The following is a 22,787-nucleotide window of genomic DNA, read 5'->3' on the forward strand; positions in this document are numbered from 1 at the left end:
CCCCGGCTCACACTGTCTCTCTCGCTCTCTCTGAGATAAATAAAACATTAAAAAAGAATAAAAAAGATTAAAAAAAATTGCTGAATTCAGTGGCAACTTTGGCTGGTAGCCTTAAGAAATTCAGTTGGCAGAAGAGTGGTTCTGCTCTGTGGTTTCCTGCTTCCCTCTGGGAGATCTGACTTTTAAAAATCCTTTGTTACTTCACAATACATTTTCAAATGCATTTGAAGTAATTAACACCCCGAGTTGAATCCTGTTGTCACATTTAATTATCAGATAGCTGTTTTCCATTGGGGTATTTGACAGTTGCCCAAAATGTTGGTCTTAATCTAAAACCAAGAAGAGACCTTTGACATAGTGAAAGCCACTGAAGTGGCATTTATTAAATATAAATGGTAAGTGTCTAAAGGGAAGGTGAGGAAAGAGCACTAGTTTTCATCTCGAAAGGAAAATTCTTCCAGGATCAAGGGAAAATTACGTTAGCACTTAGCTGAAGTTCCATTAGTTTCACATGTGACATGATAATTTAAAGATGTATGTGTTCCTATTAAACATTGCATTTGCATTGAGAAACAAAGAGTATTGTGACTCTCCAATTTGTCAAACTTACTATAAATACATTGGTTAGCATTAGTCCATTATCTGGAAAATGACATGTATAAAGAAAAAAGTAAATGATATTGATTGAAATGAAGGAAGCTCATTTACATGCACTTTAGGAACTCTAAGTTAATCAACTAAATATAGGTGCCTGAGAAAAAAAGTTACCCTCTGGGTGGTACCTTGTAATATGTTAGAAACATGAAACTCATTAATAGTGTTAAAATTTATGTACTTAGTGAATTGTACCCATTATTAGAGATCTTCTGTGGTAACAATTCCTTAAGAACTAGAAACTGCCACATCTTTACAACATAAAACAAAAGATACTATTAAAGTCCTTGAAAATTATCACCAAGTGGAAGCATATTTCACAAGGTAAAAAAAAAAACAACAACAAAAAACAAACAGTTCTGGTACTTACTATGTGAGGACAATAGCCACTGCATCATTCAACACACTCTCCCCAAACAGGAGTGTGTATAGATCAGGGTCAACGTGTAGTTCATGGAAAATGGCTAGTACTGTCACTAGGAGGAAACACACACAAATACAAGGTTAGCTGAAACATAGCCATGTATTTGTACTTTGGTGTGGTCACCTCTAAAAATAATTCATTAAATGCTCATTTTCTCAAATTCAATCTCTGTACCCACACTGGATCTTTATTTAAAAAAAAAATCTGATGGGTCACTCCCTTTCTTGACTTTCTCAGGGCTTCCCACTGCTTATAGAGAAAGTTTCAGCTCTGTAGTAGAAGTCTTCTATAATCTGCGCCTTGTTTAACTTCCAGCATCTCCCCTGTATCCTTTGCCAACCCTCTGCTGCCTGCCCTAAGCCACACTGAACTTGCTGTAATCTTCCCAGATCATGTAGTTTTTAAATTAACTTTGCATTTTGGTTCACTTTACCAGGGCAGCAATTTGTTTCCCATCCATGGGCTACCATTCCCCCATTCTTTAAACACACACACACACGCACGCACACACACGCACACACGTACACACACACACATATTCTTGCTCCAACATAAAACTTTCTTCAATCTTTAAAAACCTCTCAAGTATCCCCCAGAACACCAATTACTCAGCAGCAATCTGGCTCACTCCTTTTGGATCCTAGCATTTGAATCAAATCACAAAACTTACCACAGAAGACACTGTGAGATCCCTGGGGATAGGGCACATCTTTGCAACACAGGGTACTTGGAAAACTCTCAGTAAGTGTTTGATGCATGAATGGGTGAATGGATACATTAATGAATGAATGTTGTTTCATGGCCCACTCCTGTGAAGGGAGAGGTGGCCAGCACCTGGCTCTCATTCTCTCTTGATATTATACTCATCTATAAAGGCGAACCCAATGTTTCTAAGAGCAGGACCTAAGGACTTGTTTCTGGCAGCCTGTTGCATGGCTACAATATGCCACATATCATATACAGCCTCTGAATGTAGATCGGGACAGTATATAACCACACAATGATTCTCTGTATTCATCAAAACCATTCAGTGTCTTGATACTTGAAACAGTTTTGCAGAGTGTGAACAGCAATCATTAGGAAACTGATCCACTGAGTTGATTGCCAAAGGGGTAAAGAGGATGGTTAGGAATGCTTCTGATGGTAAATTTTTAAGGCAGAGTTGGCATTTTCATTTCTGTTCTTTCCTTTCCTATTTCATGGGCTGTGAAATTAGTACCTATGTTGTATAAAAGAACAGTGCTATGGGGAACAAAGGCTGAGTTGGAAGGTTTTGTAAGTAGAGTCAAGAAGTTTGGCTGGCACTTGTTCTGCTATAGTGGGGAGCCAGGAAAGGGTTTTATTCAGAAAAGTGACAGTTTGGTTTCAGTTTGGAAAATAAAGCACAGGTAGCATGGCTGAAGTCTTTCCTAAATATTCTAGCAAGAGATGACTGTACTAGAAGGGTCCTAGAATCAGACTCACAAACTCCTGAACATCCTGCTCCACCCTAAATATGCACCATCTTGGATTCTGATAGGTCAATGACCACAGCACTTCGTACTTCACTTATTCATTGATTCTCAGCTTCCCTGAATGTTAATAGCTCTTACAACAGTGCTATAATATAATAAGCCTTTAATGAGTGAATAACTAAAAGGTAATGGCAGAGAGGACACAGCAGAAGAGGCTGTATGTCCAAGATATTTGGGATAGAGAATTGGTGAGTCTTGGTGTTTGACAGGCAGCAAGGAGTGACTCTGGGTTTAAATCCTAAACAATTAGTGGATGAGGTTGCATAAGAGAAATTACTTTGTACACAGGGGAATCCAGTAAGTTTGGTTTTGGACATGCTGACTTAAACAGTCAGGTGGAGTTTCAAGTGGAAATTTTAATTAAAAAGGTGGAAATAAAATGTTTGAACTTTACAGAGTTAAATCAGAAGAAAGAATTTAGAATTTAGGGGTTAATAATAGATGAAATAATAGATGAAACACAAAGCCATAAGAATGGCTGTGTGTCTAGGCAAAGTGTATAGACAAAGAAGAGAGTTCATAAGAGATTCTTGGGGGACATTCACAGTTAAGTGATGAGTGGAGAAAAAGAAACATGAAAAACACATATGGTATATTTGCCAAACATGACCCTAAGCATGAACAAATCAGCTGGAAACTATCCATCATGAATTCCTGTGAATAGATTTTTATTTACTAAAAGTTATCCTAGAGGAAGGAGTATTGAACTCAACAACCAGCTTTGTAGAAGAGACAACAGAAATAAAATATCATGAATTGGCATGACAATTAGCCAGATCCCATTTTACCAGGCATATAATCAATTTCATTATTCTAGCTGAATAGGTCCTTAATTATGATAGGTAAAATGCAGAGATGCACTCTCTACTAGTTGGTAGCTATTCACATTTGCTACAACCCTTAGCCTTTGCAGGTAGTGGTAGTAGGGAGAGGTAGCAATTACCTCTGCTAAGAAAAAGTACCTCTTTCTCCTTCTTGGATAGAATAAAGACCCTGTATTTCATCAAAACAAAGAGGCTTCAGTTGGGGGTTTTAATTAACAGCATTTTCCTTTTGTGAGGATCTTGTGGAACAAAAGTAAAGTTATTCCTAAACTACAAAATTCTATTATGGCAGCTCTATTGTTGACTTTGGTCTCTGTAGCTATTTATATTTCTAAGCTCTAAAGATGACTTGCAGCTCATCTGCACTCCCACAGTGGTTTCCTAGGCTTGCAAATAGGGATGAAGAACCTGGGTTTCACTCCCCATCTCCCCAGTTAGGCCCCTCTGTGCTGAGAGGGACTCTTCATCTTTCCAGTGAGAACTTAGGGCATTTGAAGGGAAAGGCTTTTAATTGAATATGCAGTTTTGTTCAAAACTGTTCTGACATTCCCATAATTCCTTTGGCACAAAGAACTGAACTCTACTTCATAAGTGATATCCCACACAAAAGAGGAAAGCTATTACTTGGCACATTCCTAGCTACCCTGTGAAGAAACAGAACAGCTTCAAAATAAAGCCGGGCAGTGTGTCCTACCAGAGGGAATATTTGCTGGGACCACAAGCGAGTTGAATAGGTGAGTCAGGAAGTTAGCAACCCACTCTTGCTGCGAAGCTTGGAGCTCTTAAACAACTCATTTAATTAGCTGGCTGGCAGGGCTCAATCTTACACAGAATGTCCAAGACTCTTGCAGCACCTTCCCAGGAGGCCATCTCTTGCAATAGTGGAAGACACGCTCACACCAGCTCTGCCCACACCTGGCTGTGTTTGTAAGAACAACCTGGGCCCAAGGCTGGCCAAAGAACAATGCCTATTTAGATGAGCCTTCTTGTGGGAGTATGAGGAGAACACACTAGACAGACACCATGTAGATAGGAAGGGGAGGAGACACAATCCAATTTCTTAAACCTCTGACTTTGGTCATATTTGTCTTTGTCACACTTTAGCTCCACTTACCTCTTAGTGGCAAGTTCCAACACTCTTCTTGGGGTTTGAGGCTCCTTCTCCTCCATACACCCTCTCCCTACCTGACCTTTTAGCTAGAGAAAAACACTTACTTGTCTCTCAAGTAAGGGACACAAATAATACATACCACACAAGTAAGTACATATAACCTCAGGTGTAAATAGATCAACACACACACACACACACACACACACACACACACACAACTACTCCAGGTAAGAGTAGTGGATGATTGAGAAATGTCATTGAATAATTAGAGATATCTGAGAAAATAATTGTAGCAGTCAAATAACAAGGGGGTAGTGAGAGGCATGAATGATGAGGCAGTGGTGTGGACTGTACTTCTAAGAAGCTGGTGATAAAGGATGGAAAGAGAAAAAATAGTAGCCTGTGGAGTATAAAGCCAAGTGAAAATTTCTCTTAGATTTCTAATTTATAGGCTGCGCAGAATAAGCCAGAGGAAAGAGAGGTTGAAGGCAGAGGAAAAAGAAGGGAAATGGCTAGATCAAAGTCTAGAGAAGGCAGAGGACAATTGAGGGGTTGAAATAAAGTTGTCTTCTCAGTAAAGCAAGATCATCTGCTGAAAGCAAGGAGACAAAAGTATAAATTAGAGGCTAAAAGACGGTTGAAAATGTCTGCTGGTTGGGGGGATGATCCAAGTTTTATGAAAAATTGTTAAGGTCATATATAATTCTCATTCTTCAAGAGAAAAGCCTTAACAGTGAAGTTATACGGTATTTAGACTAATTTGTTCATCACACCAAGAGTCTTGTCCCCTACTACAACCTTATTATCTTATTAGAGCATCAAAACTAGTATTTTCTCATCTCAAATGTAACAAACATACCTGGAAATAAAAATACAGATGATGATGCCTGACCCCATCAATATCTCCATGTGCTGACTCTTAAAAAGATGTTTTTTCTTTTTTTTTTCCTTTTTTTACTGCTAGCATTTTAACTGACCACTTTTCCAATTCTCTTTCTCTTTCAGTCACTTCTAAGCCTTCAGGATGATTTAGTGACAGTACTAACCTTAAGATCTCCATTAGCAACTTTCTGACCCATATTTTTTTTGTGTGTGTTTTACAAGGAATTTAAATTTCAAATGATATTTTAATGTGGCAGCTCTCAACAACCTGGCACAAGATCTGCCTGGGTCTATGGGCAACTCCACACAATAGTTTCTACCCCTCTTGTTCTAAGCCATCACTCAGCCTTGTCAAAATGCTGGCTTTAGCTGGAAAGTGCACTCTGTGGTTTTCTGTGCAAATCAGTATGTATGACACTTGCCCTCAACATATGGAGAATCACATATCTTAGGCTTATGCATCTGAATTGTGTCAGGCCTGACAGGTGGAAAACCCTGGAATTCTCATACACAAGGTAGCATTTTTCCATTTCCAAAAGTGAGTATTGTGAAAATGCATTTTCATTTTCTCAGAGGGATAATGAAGGAGGAAATTCTCCTGTAACTTTCCTCACTTTTCTGAAATACTGTACATAGTGAGATTTCAAAGAAAGACTTCCACAAAAACTGACGTATGAAATACTAGAATTTTTTTGAACCTACCCCTTCTCAGTGGAGACTCAGAAGCAGCATCAGCACACAGATTGGTTTTTGCCAGTCAAGCTCTGCTAATCATAACCCAGAAATACAACTAGAAAACCTCACCCTTCTGAAATAAGTCAGAGAAGTGACACTAGATCTAGAAAGTTAATCACTAGAAGTTACTTCATTGAGGCACTTCTAAATTAGAAGTTATACAAAACATCATGAATGATTTAGCCTTAAAACACTGTAATTTTATTTTGGCCATCAGTATGATATATCATTTTGGTACAGAGTTAGTAGTGGACAAAATACTATATGCAACCACACTATTATAGTCTTCTTCACCAGGGATCCTTAGGAGAAATAAGCTCTATTGCCCAAAGGCAAAGTTTTCAAACTATCATCTAGGGACCCCAAAGTATCATCTAGGGACCTCTGGATCATCCCCATATAGATGGAAAGATCCCCGAGGTCAAAACCATTTTCAGAATAATATGAAAATGTCACTTGCATTTTTCATTCTTAATATTTCATCTGTGTACAGTGAAAATTTCCAGGGGCTATATGATGTGGGATAGTACAATTGAATGCAGAGGCAGATGTGAAAATCCAGCTGTCTTCTATTACAACACATATTTAAAAATGTAAAACAGTGTCACTCTTCTCAGTAAATTTTTTTGTTTTGGAATTTACTTTTCATAAAAATGTTATTTAAAATGTAAATGGTTTATTATTATAATTTTAACTTAAAATATGCTTAAAAATTTTAAGTTCTAATATGGTACATATTGATAGATATAATACACATAAACTCCTTGAGGCCTTCCCTAATCTGAAGAGTTATAAAGGGGTTGTGACGACAAAAAGCTTGAGAAGCATTGTCCTAAGCCATTTGTTTTATGTAATGAATTAGCTTATATTCTATGCATTAAGAGTGATACTAGCTAAGCACCTTGTAGAAAAATGAAAAAAAAAAGTCCCTCAAATCATTTTCTATAGAGCTTAATGCTCTTCTTGGAGTCCTGTTGAGCAAGGCTCCCTAAATCTTAGAATCTTTTGTCACACAATAATGAGCCAATTCTTCTGGCATACATGAAGAGGATTTCTAATAGCTTTTTTTTTTGCTGGGGAGGGCAGAGGGAGAGAGAAGGAGAGTCCTAAGCAGGCTCCACGCTCAACATGGAGCCTGAGGAAGGACTTGATATCAAGACCCTGAGATTATGACCTGGGCTGAAATCAATGGTCAGGACGTTTACCTGACTGAGCCACCCAGTCACCCCTCTAATAACTCTTAAATGAGGAAAATTATTCTTTTCACATTAGCTCCACTAGCACACTTCTGGAATCACATTTCTGTAATTAGTATTTGTATTTGTTTAAGTGCTTTTTTTGGAATGTAAGTGCTTTGTGGACAGAGATTGTTTCTTCAATACATAGATGCATAATAAAAACACTGACAATCATACATCTTTTCATTGACTTCAAACATGGCTAAATGGTGTTCCAGAAAAATCTACTTCCTCTTGTGCTTAATACCAAAAGTACAGTCCTTAGAAGCCACTGAGAGTATAAGAAGGTAATCTGAAGATCGTGAGGTTTGGTATTAAGGAGAGAAAAATAAGTAAGATACATAAAGATTGAAAAGATAGAAACCTGAGAATAAATCTGAGGTTGGGGGGTGGTAGTGTATTTTAGATCCTGTATTTGGGAATTTATGGGCTGAAATCTGCTGGCACTTTAGCTAGTACTTTAAAAATTTTCCCAAAAGTAACTAAAACGGGAATATTCTTAATTTATCATTAGCACAGAACATAAACATTTAACAAAAACCCAATTTTCTCACCAAAGGTATTTAATGAGCCATGGTGCAGTTTAATGGGCAATCTTTGAAGTATGCCCAATATCTGAGTGAGGATGACTCACCGTGTTGTACACGGATTCTCCAATCAGGATTATTACTTAAGCATTTTGCCATTTTAAAAATGAGCATGGTTGGCAAGGGTTTACCTACAAATCATGAAATAAATTCAGAGAAAAGCTCAGTAGAGCCATGAAGCAGGCCAAATTTGGATGTGTCCCAAGAAATCAACACTTGAAGATAAAGATATCACTGTGACCCATTAAGTGTAACTATTGTAAGGAAAGAGATAATTGTGTTGTCATGATCACACATAAAATAAGTGAGCCTTACAAACAAATGTTTCTCTTGCTACAAAAATATATAAAACAAATAGTGTCTTATGTCATCATTTCTCAACCTGTGGCTCAAGACAGTAGAGGAAAGATTCAAAATGACAGGTGAATATTCTTGTTTTCTAAGTAGATTAGCAAAATTGCTGAGAGTGAACAAAAGTAATATTGAGAAGAGTCAACAGTAAGAATGTGTGAGAGAAAGGGGGAAAAAGACAAGAGGAGAGAAGTCATACCATGAATCCACTCATTGCCGTCATTACTTTGTGTGGTAGGCTGAATAATGCCCCCAAAGATGTCCATACACTAATGTCTGGAAGCTGTGCATCTTTTACTTTAAATGGCAAAAGACACAGTGAAGGTATTATTAAGGTTACCTTAAAACAGGTAGATTATGTTGGATTATATAGTTGGATCTAACCTAGTCACATAAGACCTTAAATGCAGAGAAACTTCTTTGCCTGGAGTCAGAGAACTGACTGAAGAGAAGGCAGAAAGGAGACTCAAAAAAAAAAAAAAAAAAAAAGGATATCAGGAAGATTTCACATGTGAGAAGGATAGCATACACCATTGCTAACTCTGAGATGGAGGAGATCACCTGAAAGGACCAAAGAGAGATCTTTAGGAGGCAAGGGTGTCCCCAGTTTTAGTCAGCAAGGAAACAGACACCCTAGTCCCACAACTGCAAGGAACAGATTCTGCTAACCACCTGAATGAGGCTCGAAGTGGATTCTTCCAACAGCTTTCCTATAAGAGCCCAGCCAGCCAATCAACACTTTGATTTTGGCCCTTGTAAGGCCCAGAGTAGAGAACTTAGCTGAGTCAACCTCGACTACAGATCTATAGAAGTGTAAGATAATAAATTTGCAATTTTTAAATTTGCAAATTTCGTAAACTGTTTGTGGTAATTTGTTATGGCTTCCCTAGCAAACCAGTACACTCTGCTACACTTCCACAAGAAGAAGTACAAAATGATGGGCAGGTTAAGACCCCAGGAATTTGACTTTTTAATACATGAGCTACTGAATAAGGATGTGGCTAGGATGACCTCTCATAAGCACAGTCCTCCCTGCCCCAACCCCACCACTGGTAGAAAAGAAGTCACTTAGACACATCCATGTTTTAGATCACACTTAGCAAGGAAAAACCCAGACCAATGAGAAGGTTGTGGGCTTGCAGATGTGTGCCTATGGGGCCCTTTGTGCTTATCAACTATCCATGTGTGCTACCCTCAGTATGATCATCACACACAACAGATCACTCATTTACCCAATGTATTCTTTTACAGCTCATCAAATCGCTTTATTTTCCAATGTGTATCCGATCTGGAATATACTGTTGAGCACAGTCAGTACGAAGAATTGGTGCCAAGGTGAGAATAACAAAGATTAAACCAGGATGGAAGTCCAGCACAATGGGCAAAGCAAACCTGAGGAGAGCAAGCCTAAAGTCAGAAAGCAGCTCTCATGATAAAAGCAAGCAATTTCCATTTAAATTTTTCTTCTTTGAACTTTTCCCCCCTATTTTATAAATTTACTATAATAAGCTACTTTTAGAATAAGAAAGGACAACAGCCATTTTAAAAACTGACAAAACTTAATGAAGAGATAAAGCATGGAACTTGGAGTCTCTTCCCACAGCCCAGGATGCCGTACATGAGGACTTCTCCCCTCCTGACTCCTTCTCAGAACTTCCCCAAGGCTTCCAAATTGCCAAGCCCTCTATGTATCATGGCACTGTAGACCATTACTGTCTCTCCAAGTGCTCTCTTTTTTATATACTGGGGACACTAGCCTCTCTTAGCTTCCCTCAGCCTCTCCAGCCCCTTTCTCTCCTTTGTGAACCCCCATTCCTTTAATACAAATGCTGCCCAGGAATACCTCCTTGGTTCCCTTCTAACTCTACCAACTCATCCTGGGCAGCCTCATCCACACCCAATCATCTTAATTTCCAGCTCATCCCTTTCTGCCAACTACAGATTCCAATATCCAACCACTGCCAAGACAACTCCACCGGGAGTCCTTCTACTGGAATAAAAACTTGGTAAGTACTAACTGTGTGCCTGACACTGGGTGTGGGTGTTCCCCACCCCCCAGGCAGCCCCAGTCAATCTGCTGCTCTTGCTCCTGAATGACTTAGAAATGGCATCATCATCAACCAAGAAGCTGTTTGTTTGTATTTAAAAATGTTGTGAGTTATCTTTGGGAAGATCTCTGGACTTTGGAGGATATAATATCAAGAAGCAAGCCATACTTTGCGGTTCAGTAGTTTACAAGGTCAGTAAAGGAAAGAAAAAGAAAACAGTTCCAGAGGTGCTATATTACATCAGATATTGCAGCATGAACTAGCTTTGTCATATCTGAAAATTTAGCCCTCTATGGTAATCCTTCCTGGACTGGAAAATAATATAAGAATGCAGAAGTTTGACTGTAGATAAGTGCATTTTCTTATGTGAAAGCAGCATTTAAAACAAACCCCTGAGAAATAGCTTGCAAGCATTTTAACTTTTCTTTGAATAGGTCCTCTTGGATAAAAAGCTGGTCACCACTGGTTATCAGTTGTTCACCTACATATTCACCAATGTCTTTTCAAGTGTCTGGCTAGCAGTAGACAATTAATTCTGTTGATTAAATGAGTGAATGACTGAATGACTCTTGAAGGTCATGCACCACATAGCTAACTCCTTGAGGAGCAGACCAGCCCCTGCCTCTCATGTATTTTCCCATTGTGATCAGTCACTTCTTTGCCCACTCTATGACCTGGCAGCTCTTGTTACAAAAAGCTGTCTCCATTTCAGTTCAAAATAATAAATTGAACAACACAATGCTGTTTATCTGTAGTATCCAGGTAAAAGGTCAGCCTCTGTCCTTTCTTGGCCATGCTCTAGGAGGGAAGCTGCTTTGCAACAAATTCTAAAGGAAGGGGCCCCTGACAGGCAATGCGGGGCAAGAGGACCCAGTCCCAGTCTGCTACTAGTGAATGCTCTCCTGGCTCCTCTAGGCATCTCATTTTTAAGGAGTCACTCACTTTCAGGGTTGTGCAGGTGGGGGCTCTGCACTTACACCAGCCGGAGAGTAAGTGCCATCTTCAACTTGAGTCTCTCATTGCCTTACTGCTCCACGGTTTTGACCTTAGGCAGCCAAGCTGAGCCCTAGAGGGAGCCAAACAGCCTCTTGTCCAAGGAAGTACTCTTAAGATATTTCCATCCAATTTGCCACAATGTGCAACATCTTCGTTAGCACCTAAATGGAATGTGTGGGCTGGATGCTGACTTTCAAAACTTCTGTTTTGCAGGTCTGCCTTTGAGTACTGCTGAGAATGAACTGCTTTCATTTAAACAGAGCCATTCTGTTTCCCAGAGCAGCGAGCCAGAGAGGTCTGTCAGCCACAGCTGTCTTCCACCTGTCAACAGAGCTGCTGAATTGGTTCAAACGGTTTTTCAGTGTGTTCTTGGAATCCCACCCTCAGAACACCTGGAGCCTTGCTTTATCCACTTTCAATATCTTGAAGCATTTATGTAGTTGGTTGTCATCTATTATCTTCTCAGTTCTGTTCTGTGGAGCTGATTTTTCCATACCTGAGGAGAGACCTTTGTGCCAAGACCTTGCTATTTACAACTGTGTCCCAATATAGAGATAACGATTGGGAACTTAGCTCCAAACTAAAACTAACCTGCATTCAGATACTAGCTGTGATGCAAATAAACTTGATGATCTTGAGCCACTTAACCTCACTAAGCTTTCAGTAACCTTTGTCAGTACAGTAAAGATAAAAATATTCCCTCCCATGTAAGTGTTTTGGATAACAGTTAAGCGGCATAATTCATGGTATATTGTAGCTCAGTTAACAATGGATATGATTACTGTTACTATTAATATCATCAAAACCATCAGAGGGTTTGTCAATTATAAAATGGAATGATACCTTTTACCTATGTGTTTCTCCTTTGACACTCACAAATTACTTCAAGGGAAAAAAACAGGTATTATCGATAAAGCAGAGAAGCAATGGAAACTCTTCTCTACTTCCTTCTTTCACAAAATACCCCTTAAATTTCTGCACTTGGAAAGAACACCTAATTCTTGTTCAGTGGGCACTTACTTTCTCTCTCAGAGTCTCAGGTTCCCATCTAAAAATGCAGTTGAGTGAGGTTGTCTTTAAGGACCTTCCAAAGCTAAAATTCTGTGGCTCTCAGACTCAAACTCCAAAACTAAAGACCTCAAATGTAGAGTGTACATGTTTTCCTAATTATACTGATGGAACCTGGGTGCAGCTCTGAAATCAGGAGTTAAACAGCAACTATAAAATAGTGTCATGGGAAAATGATTGTAAATTTGATTCTTATCTGCATGAGTGAGGAGAAAGTTATAATAGCAAGTGCATATGCCCCCTTGCCTTGACCTTAACTCCCAGAATTATCAAGTCAGGATACTCCCAAAGGTGTCTGAGCCCAGGGAGATCTTGCTAAGTTTGAGCAGGTCATGTTGTCTGTGGCCCTGTATGCGAATGAAAAACCTCTATTCATAGGGTCATCTCTTATAGGAGAGAAGCATGGTTCATGTTTCTTCCAAATGACATGTTATCTTTCTCAATCAGGCAAAATACTGGCTTGAGGTGAGGGAAACTCTAAGCCTTCTCAGATCCTCTCCCCACAGGAGAGGTACAGGGGTCCATAACCTCTTCCTCTGTGCTTACAAAGCTGCTTGGGCTACCAACTTATTGTTGGTACCAAACTTGTTGTATCAACATCCCCCTTAGAAAGGAGCTTCTTGAGGACGGGATCTGTGTCTGGTTCATTGCTCCTTCCCTCAACCACTCCTACAGTGACCTCCACATAGCAGGTGCTGAATAAATGTTTGTTCAGTGAAATTAATCATAAAAGGAGAACTTGAGTGTTGGATTTCATTGTGCTAAGCCTAATTGGCACATCACTGTTCTATTTTGAGAAGTAGCAGTGGTATAGAACAAAGAATATTGGACATGGTTTGTTTCTATTCTCTGGCACTTATAAGCCTTGTATATTTAAATAAACCACTTATGTATTTAGAACCTCAGTTTATTAGAATGGAGATAATTGACTGTGGTGATGATCAAATTAGATGATATATGTGTACACACTTAGTTAATGGTTGTTATCAGTAGATGACATGCTCCAAAGCAAAAAATTCAGATGGAGCTTTTCATTTGCTGCCAATTGGTAGCTTTGGGTTGCTTCTAAATATTGACTCAAGTGCACCACTGCTCTGATGGGTAGAATAAAGATGTTACTGATTTTAAAACTAGCTGCAAATTAGCTAAAGTCAATAATATATTTCAATCACATGGCTGTTAGTAACTTGCAAAAACATAGTTTAGTTTTGTAAAGAAATAAAAGTTCTGGCTTTTGTATCAATCTTTCTTCAACTTACTGTAAAATCTTGAGAAAATTTTTAAAAATCATCTGCACCCAATTATTTCACTTAAATGCATCCTCTCTACCCAGGAAAACTATGTGAGAATAACTGAAGTGCTGACTGTGGAAGCTATTTGAGTTCTTTGAAAAAGATACACAATATAAATCTAAGCTGTTATTTTTATTTCTGAGTAAATTTGTTCAAGAATAGAATCTGGGTTTATATGATGGTGTTTTATAGACCTAGGTTTATGTAGAGGCTTTTAAACTGATACTATCCCAGTGTGCTTAATATGGAATTGAATAGACAGAAAATTCAGTAGAGTACTGTTAAATGACACTATGTGCAGGTTTGAAACACAATACATAGTGAAAATGGCTGGTCTCTCTGCAGTCTCCAGAAGCCCGCTGCCTTCTGTGGGAAGTATGCTAGTCTAATATCCTCTGACTTCCTCAGAGGTGTAATTTTTTCCCCCTGGAATTCAATGAAAGCATAAGAAAAGGCCCTGAATATTCCCTCACTGTTTCCCTTCTCCCAAAGCAATAACAATACAATACTTCTCTACCAAATATTAGATACTAAAAGTAGAGTCACTCAAGTTTCTCCACAAAGAACCCGGTGAATGGTTCAAGGACATGAACCTTAAACTGTATGTGAGTGTTTTGTTTTTTGTTTTTTGTTTTTTTTGTTTTTGTTTTTGTTTTTTTTTTTCAGAATGTAGGCATAAAACACTCTCTGTCTCCTCCTATGCTGCTTAGCATATATTAAATGAATGTTGTCTCTGTTCTCTAAGCCAGCCTGGTACTGAAGGAACTACTTTGTACATTTCATCTTATTTTTGACTACAAATAGAAAGTGACTCAGTTTTCTCTTGAATTCCTTGAATATTGATAACACCAGTGATAATAAACCACAAACTTACTGTAGTCTAAAACTCTGAAATGGATGGGCAGAGTGGGTCAGAGGTGAAAAAACAATATGTATGACTTTAAAAAGAAGACATGATGCAAACAAAAGAAATAAATGAAATACACAATTAACTATTGAACAATAACAGTGAAAGGAGAGTGTGATTAAAGGGACTGCAGGAAAATAAAGCTAAAATATAAAAACTCTTCTGATTATGGCAGTGTTGGTAATCACTTCTCCTATGTTAAAAAAATGAACCTAAAATTCTAACCACAGAATTCAATGACAAATGAAAAAATATGAGACAGCCCCATTAAGTCACCCTTACCAGAGAGGCATTTCTCCAAAAATAACAGTTCTACTTTTAATTATAGGTTCTTGGGTTTGTTAATCAGCCATCTTCCTCAAGGCTAAGCTCAGTGCAAATAATAGACAAGGATTCAGCAAAACACTGTTTAATTAAAAAGAATTTAATTAAAAATATTTTTATACACATGACCAATCACCATTATTTATGCAGATGTTCCTTCATGGTTCTTTGGAAAGGCTTTTCCTTTTCTTTTCTTTTTTTTAAAAAAATATGCTGTTCTTCTGCAAGAACTGCTGTGAAATGAGAAGCACTATGACTGATAGTTAATACCTATTTTTATCAAAACAGCAGTGCAGCTCACACATCGCTGGTGCAGCCGTAACCATAGTAACCCCAAATAGAAAGGGACTTCAGATTATCAACATGATCAAAGGTAAGATAGTTCATGTGCCTCTGGAATAGTTACACTGCAGCAAACTTTAAAGGATAAAGGTGACTTTCCCCCCACCTCCTACAACTTAAATGTTGAATGAAAATAGTGACTTGCAAATACAGCGTATAAAAACATCTCTCATTTTGGAAGACTTTTATTTCCTCAAAGTGTTAATGGAAAAGATGAAAACTCAGTGCTATACATTTGTCCCATGATTCTTCCTGATTATGCCAAGGAGACAATAATAGTCATTTAGCCAAGTCAGAGAATTTGCTACAGGGAAAACCCCACCCTCGGATCCCTGAAGGATGAGAAGTCATATTTTGTGTCCCTGTGTTTGGAAGATGGCTATGGTCAGTGGTGACTGTAGTGCACATGGGATAAGCTATATACAGGGATATAGGGTGTGGAATGGCAGTCCACTTAAGAGGAAAAGGAGCTTTTCATTAGAGAAACAGTGCAACTGGTTTTAAAAAGCAGAGAAGTACCAATGCAAAAACAGACCTGAATGTGGCTTTAGAATTTGTGGTTGGGACAGGATGGAGTGGGGATGGATAGGTGAGCAGGGAATAAAAGGCTATAGCACCCATGCTCAGTTATTGTATCAGAGGAACTATGATTTATATAATTCAAATAGAGGCTAGCAAGTAGGCTACTATACAAGCCTTTATACAACATTTTGTAATGCCTCATATGACTATAGGAGCAGCGTCTGGAAATACAGGGAAACTACTGAGAATTTTAAGTATCTAAATGTATAGCAGATATTATAAAAAGAGAATCCACATGGAGATAAATATAATTCAATTATTTATTTTTCTTTAAACCTCTTTATATTGGAGATAGGCTATGAAAGCGGGTGAATAAGTAATGAAATATGAGAAAATAACTATTTCATCATGGCTACTTAAGAAAAGAATGGTTATCTGGCAATTTTATGTTCAATTGTAAACAAATAAGAATGCTATGATGATATTATCTAAAAAGCCAATAAACTGCCTTAGAACTCACTGCTAGTAAAAATTTATTTAATAAATTAGCAATTTACAAATAATTTTCTATAAAGCATTTCATTTGATCTTATAGCAATGCTGTGAAGAAATCGGAGGTACTTTCTGTTTTGTTTTGCTTTTACAGTATTTATTTTAAGGACATGGGAAGTGAGGTTCAGAGAAGTTAAAGCACTAAAACGTAGTGCTCCATTCACCCATGACAGTAATCTTGCCTTAATGAGCAGAGGCTTTCAATATCCAGGATAGTTCAGTCACTAGAAGACCCTATTCTGACTTCATTTTTAGGTAACTCTCCTACCACATCACATGTCTATTTTATTTTCAGTGGCAGTTCCTCTTGGGATTGAAAGTTTATGATTCATCCCTAACTGTGATCATTTTATGCAGATAATTTTCTAGGAGCTCTCTTAGATCTTTAACCCACAGAGAAAGGAGCTGGTGCCTGAGAGCTCTAGATCACACCTTCCCTTGGGACCAATTTGCCCCAGAATTACAGTGATACCTAGCAGTGATATAGGTAGCACATACTGGGAATGCTGGGTAATGGAGATTGCCAGGAGACAGATTGGCTGGTGGCATCTCAGAAGGGAGGTCATTAATCTGAGAGATGGATGTCTCAGAGATCAGTACTGAGCCCACTTCACTCTATAATTCACCAGTTTATTCAGGAATACAAATATTTCACTCATCAATTCTTATATTCATTAGGTCTCTGGACTGGCACCATTACCATCAACTGGACACTTAGAACTGCAGTTTTGGAAGCCACCTCAGACCTACTGAATAAAACTATCTAGAGGCAGAGCCCAGTAACCTGTATATTAACAAATTCTCCAAGTGAGTTTTAAGTACACTCAAGTTGGAGAACCACTAAATAGAGCAAGAATTATCTCAGCAATTATCTAATTCTTCTGGGAATATATGATGAAAACCTAGAAAGGTAAAGTGGCCACCTGATTTGTTCTGTGAGTTAATAGCAAGAACTAAACTAGACCTTAGATCTACCAACTCCCAGTAATAAAAATAGCGTGGTGCTATGACACTTGTCAAGTAGAGGCTGGTTGGGCTCAACATTAGCAAAGCAGAGACTTTGACTTTGTATCTATATTCCTCTTGGTTTCTAATTTCAATAAATGAATTATCATCCATGCATTTAATTTAGGTTCCAGACAGGATAATGTCAGAGTGAATTTTCTAAATTCAATTAACAAGAACCAGTAGTCTCCTTATGAAAGCCAACATCCAATACTCAGGGCTTCATCAAGCACTTGGGATTCTTAGCACACTTTAGCTGCCAGAGCAAGTCAAGATGTGTGACTTACATGTAATATACAAAGTCACTGGATTTTTTTTTTTTTTTACTTCATGGTGTGTGCAATAATACCATATTGAGTTGGAAGATTTTCCTTTAAGATCTCCTCATCAGATTTCACAGTGATTTACTAACATGATATAAAAAATGATTGGTTAATTTTCTCACTTCTAAAAATCTTGAGGAGTTCTTTTTTACATACATAGATGTGCTTCCATATAAATGCATAAACATGATCACATTGTACATATGCTGTTTATTTGACTACTTTGTTTTATCTTTTTTTCTTTTTCTTTTTAACATGTCTCCATTTTTCCCATCTCTTCTTTTCCTAAACTTGTATCTTTCCTCCTCCTAAGTAACCCAATTTATACTCTAATATATGTCCCACCAAAATATCTTTATATTAAAATTCTCTTTGTAATAATCATACACACACACATTTGTAATAGATGTTAAATTAGAAGTTTAAGGAACAAAGAAAAGAATAGCATGTCCTGCAGTGGGATGCAGAATTTTAAAATATATATCAAAAAAATGAGTAAGTATCTCCCTCTAGACTTTAGCCTAGAGGTGAAGACTTGTGAAGAGAGTTGTTTTTCTGCTTGTGAGCTGTGAATCTCACATACGGGTGTTTAACCCTCATTGCAAGCCTATGGAAAGGAACTCTGGCTAGGCCATCAGATAGCTTAAAATATGACTAGAGTTTGGGGACACAGTGAAATACTCTATGGCTCTCACATAAGAAATATAATGGCTATGGCTGTCCAGTTGCTCTGATAGTAGCTAATTATCAGTCAAATGAAAAATTTCCTTACCTCATCTCTGGTTCTACCTTATAGAAACTACATCCAGTAAGGGGTAGATATGACACATGATAAAGAATGAAGAACACAGCCACACCTGTTCTCCCAAAGGTACACAGCCTACCTTCAACAGGGTAGGGCAGATAGTGTGAAGTCTTAAATTAAGTTGAAAACTTGGGATATTACACAGGATTCGACATGTTCACTGCTGAATTGAGACTCCAATTGCAACTTAAATGGGTTTTTATCCAGCAGGTAGAAAAAAAAATTAATCTCACTGAATACTTTTAAAGGGGCATGGGAGACAATGGAATAGAATAGAGCCCAGAAATAAACCCATGGTTATATGATCAGTTAATCTATGACAAAGGAGATGGGACTATGCAATGGGAAAAATACAGTCTCTTCAAAACGATGCTGGGAAAACTGGGCAGCAACATGCAAAAAAAGGAAATGGGACCACCTTCTTACACCATTTTTCTAGAGATGTCTCCTCTGGCAAGGGAAACAAAAGCAAAATTAAAAAGTTTCTGCACAGTAAAGGAAAAAAATCAATAAAATAAAAAGACAATCTATTGAATGTGAGAAGATACTTGCATATGACATTGGATATATTGGACTTGCATCCCAAATAAATAAAGAACTTACACAACTCAACACAGAAACCACCAATAACTCAATGAAATATGGGAAGAAGACATGAGCAGACATTTCTCCAAAGAAGACATGCAGATGATCAATAAACACAGGAAAAGATGCTCAATATCACTCATCACAGAAATGCAAATCAAAACCACGATAAGATATCACTTTATATCTGCCAGAATGGCTAGAATCAAAGACACAAGAAAACATGTGTTGGTGAGGATGTGGAGGAAAAGGAACCCTTGTACACTGTGGGTGGGAAGGCAAACTGGTGCAGCCACCATAGAAAACAGTATGGTAGTTCCTCAAAAGATTAAATGATCCAGTAATTTCACTACTAGGTATTTACCCAAAGAATACAAAACCACCAATTTGAAGACATATCCACTTTTATGCTTGTTGCAGCATTACTTACAATAGCCAAACTATGGAAACAATCCAAGTGTCCATTGATAGATGAATGGATGAAGAACCCAAGTGCCAATCAATAGATAAATGAATAAATATACAGTGGAATATTACTCAGCCATAAAAAAGAATTAGATCTTGCAGTCTGCAATAACATGGATAGGTTTACAGGTAATAATGCTGAGTGAAATAAGTCAGAGAATGAGAAATATCATATGATTTCACTCACGTTGGAATTTAAGAAACAAAACAAACAAAGAAAAAAGAGACAAACAAACAAAGAAACCAGACTCTTATTAACTACAGAGAAAAACTGATGGTTACCACAGGGGAAGTGGATAGGGAGTTGGGTGAACCAGGCGAATGGGATTTGTATACACTTACTGTGATGAACACTAAGTAATGCATGAAATTAATGAATCACTGTATTGTACACCTGAAACTAATATAACACTGTATGTTAGTTTTACTGGAATAAACTTTTTTTAAATTAAAAATTAAAAACAAAGAAGTAGGCGAAAAAAGTTTCTATTATTACACCCTATGAACCCTGCTTTATATATACATATACATTTGTATATATGTATTAAATCTTGGGATATTTTATATACACTTTTCTACATCTTGCTTTATATAGTCAATAATGCTTCCTGAAAAACTCTCAAGTCAGTTGGAAGACCACTAATTTATCCTCTTTAATGGCTACATGATATCGTGTAGATGTCCTACAACCTTCCAATAATTTCCTTTATTGATAGGATTCGCTTTCCTCCTTATTGTTTTTTTTTCCCCTCTACTGTAAAAAAAATGTTATAATTAATATCTTTGTCCATATATACTTAGGGGCCCAGTATTTTTACTTCTGTGGGACAGACTCCCAGGAGTCAGATCACTGGGTCAGAAGGAACTATATACTTTAAATTCTAATACTTGTTGCCAAATTGCTTTCTAAAGGTCTGTTAATGATTTAAATTTTCACTAGAAGTGCATAATAGTCTACTTTTCCCTGCTTCCCTGCCAGCAATGACTGTTATTTGGCATTACAATTGTTGCCAAACTGCAACAGGCAAAATGATATGCTGTTACTTTATTTTACATTTCTATGACTTCTGGTGAGCGAACAGCTTTTCACTCTCGAGCACCAAGTGAATTTACTCTTCTATGAACTGTCTTTTCATAGTCTTTGTCCATTTTTCTTTTATTGCTAGATTGTCATTTTAAAGTGTTCTTTCTATACTAAAAATAGTAATACTCTATCCTCTACTTTTAAATGCTTTTCCCCCAATGTGTTGTCTGTTGACTTTCTTTATAGTATCTTTTATTATTTAAATATGTTTTTATATAGTCAAATATGTCTATTCTTTATTTATAGATTCTGGGTTTCCATTCTTTGTTAAGAATAATTTTCCTATTTATAATTGATAAATAAAGAGATACATATTTTCTTACAGTTCTTTTACTTCATTTTTTCATTTACATTTTAATTCTTCTAAGCATATTTCTGTAAATGGTTAGATAATCCCGATTTTATTATCTTCTAAATGGACAGGCAGTCAATTGTGCAGGTACCATTTGTTAAACAAATCATCCTTTCACACTGGATTGAAATACCTGTTAGCTGTATATATATGTCAAATTCTCATTTATACTGGGATGTGTTTCTGGATCCTCTATTCTTTTCCACTGATCTGTCTAATCTTAGGCCAATACCATATTGATCTGATTATAATTGCTTTGTAGTATATTCTTATATCTGATTAGGCAGTTCCCCTAAAGCTCTTATTTTAATTCATAAATGTTAAGATAATTTTGTTCAGTTCCTATTTTTAAAGTATTAGATTTTCATTAGAATGGCATTGAATTTTTATGTTAATTTAGGGAAAAGTGGCATTTTTATTACATCATTCTTTTAATTACCAAGGCATAGAGCCAACAGAGGCTACTGACTCACCCCCCTCAAAATCAGTGATAGAGAAAGTATACAGAGTAAAATGGAATTGACACTAACAAATCATAATAATAATATCAAGAAAAGTCCAGAAATTGTGAGGGAGAAGTAAGGCTGTTTTGGATTGCTGCTAGTAGAAGGAAGATGAGGGAAATGGAAAGGTGCAACTTTCAAAGGGCAGCTATACACAGCAGTGAAAAGACAAATTAAAAAAAAAAAAGTTTAAGCTCTACCCTATAGGCTCAAATTGCATTTCCATGAAGTAATTATTGCTCAGCTCCTTGTCACACAAAACACACATAATTGGCTAGACACTAAGGTGCTCATGGGTATAATATCAGGGCAGTACAAAAGATCTCCTGCGGTAAGAAGTTGATGAAAGTTCTGCATTCTCTTTCCCTACAAATCCTGGGGCTTGTGGATTACCATTGTAATTTCTCCCTTAAGGTCTTAATTAACCCTAACTTGAGCATGGCTAATGCAGGTTTCTCAATCTTGGCATTGCTGACATTTTGGGCCAGATGATTATCTGCTGTGGAGGGCAGGTCTTGACCATTCCATTCTCTTTAATTTATCTATTCAGTTGTTTACTTGGAAAATCATGAATGTTATCTGCCCTTGACCCTCCTAAAGTTTATTAGAAGGTTTTTGTTCAAAGTGTATTCTGACAACTTCAGGAATTTATTCCATGTGTGTATGTTCTGTTTGTTCTGACTGATCTTCCTCTCTCAAGCTGTTGAGAAGTCATGTTGCATTTTTATTTTTCTTTGTTGGCTAATTGAGTGTTATGTTAAGGCTGTTTGCTGGACTATCTTCCAGGATAGCAGTCCTGTAAGTACCATAAAGTAGACCAGTGGTATAGAAACCCTTCAGGCACCTGGAGGAGGCCACTCCTTAACCCAGTAAACATAGACACTGAATTCAGTCATGCAGGGTCAAGCAGGTCACCCGTTCCCATCACCAAAGTCTTCATATTCCTACAAGTCATCTGATTTTAGCAAAATCAGATAATTGGACTCTACGTTTTTAGCAAAATTAGGTAGATTGGAGAGGGTAATAAAGGGCAAAGAAGCCAGGTTAAGGTCACCTCTTTCCTGGAATCTACTGTTAACCTTCATGAATTTTATAGATATAAACTGTAATATTGTTTATATCAGGGCCAAAGCATTCATCTCTAAACCTCAGTTTACTTTTTTTTAAAATAAAATAAGGGTGTTAGATTGATCCTTAAAGTCTCTTTCTGCAAAGATATCCTACAATTTTATTCTTTTAAATCACTCCTTATATCATCTAAAAGCAATGTGTAGACAATTGTCTGGATCCTTGG

General features: G+C 37.4%; 1 protein-coding gene across 2 annotated transcripts in view; it reads right to left on the reverse strand.

Moving 5' to 3' along the window:
- SLC9A9 (solute carrier family 9 member A9) overlaps positions 1-22,787 on the reverse strand; it is a 659,022-nt gene that overhangs the window by 357,600 nt on the left and 278,635 nt on the right. For both annotated transcript variants that reach the window (XM_077756733.1, XM_077756732.1), the window contains one exon: positions 1,025-1,130. In XM_077756733.1, the coding sequence (XP_077612859.1) occupies positions 1,025-1,130 (106 nt within the window). The remainder of the gene's footprint in view (positions 1-1,024; positions 1,131-22,787) is intronic.

This window comes from Crocuta crocuta, unplaced genomic scaffold (genome assembly GCF_008692635.1).
Source record: "Crocuta crocuta isolate KB4526 unplaced genomic scaffold, BGI_CrCroc_1.0 scaffold337, whole genome shotgun sequence".
NCBI lineage: Eukaryota > Metazoa > Chordata > Mammalia > Carnivora > Hyaenidae > Crocuta > Crocuta crocuta.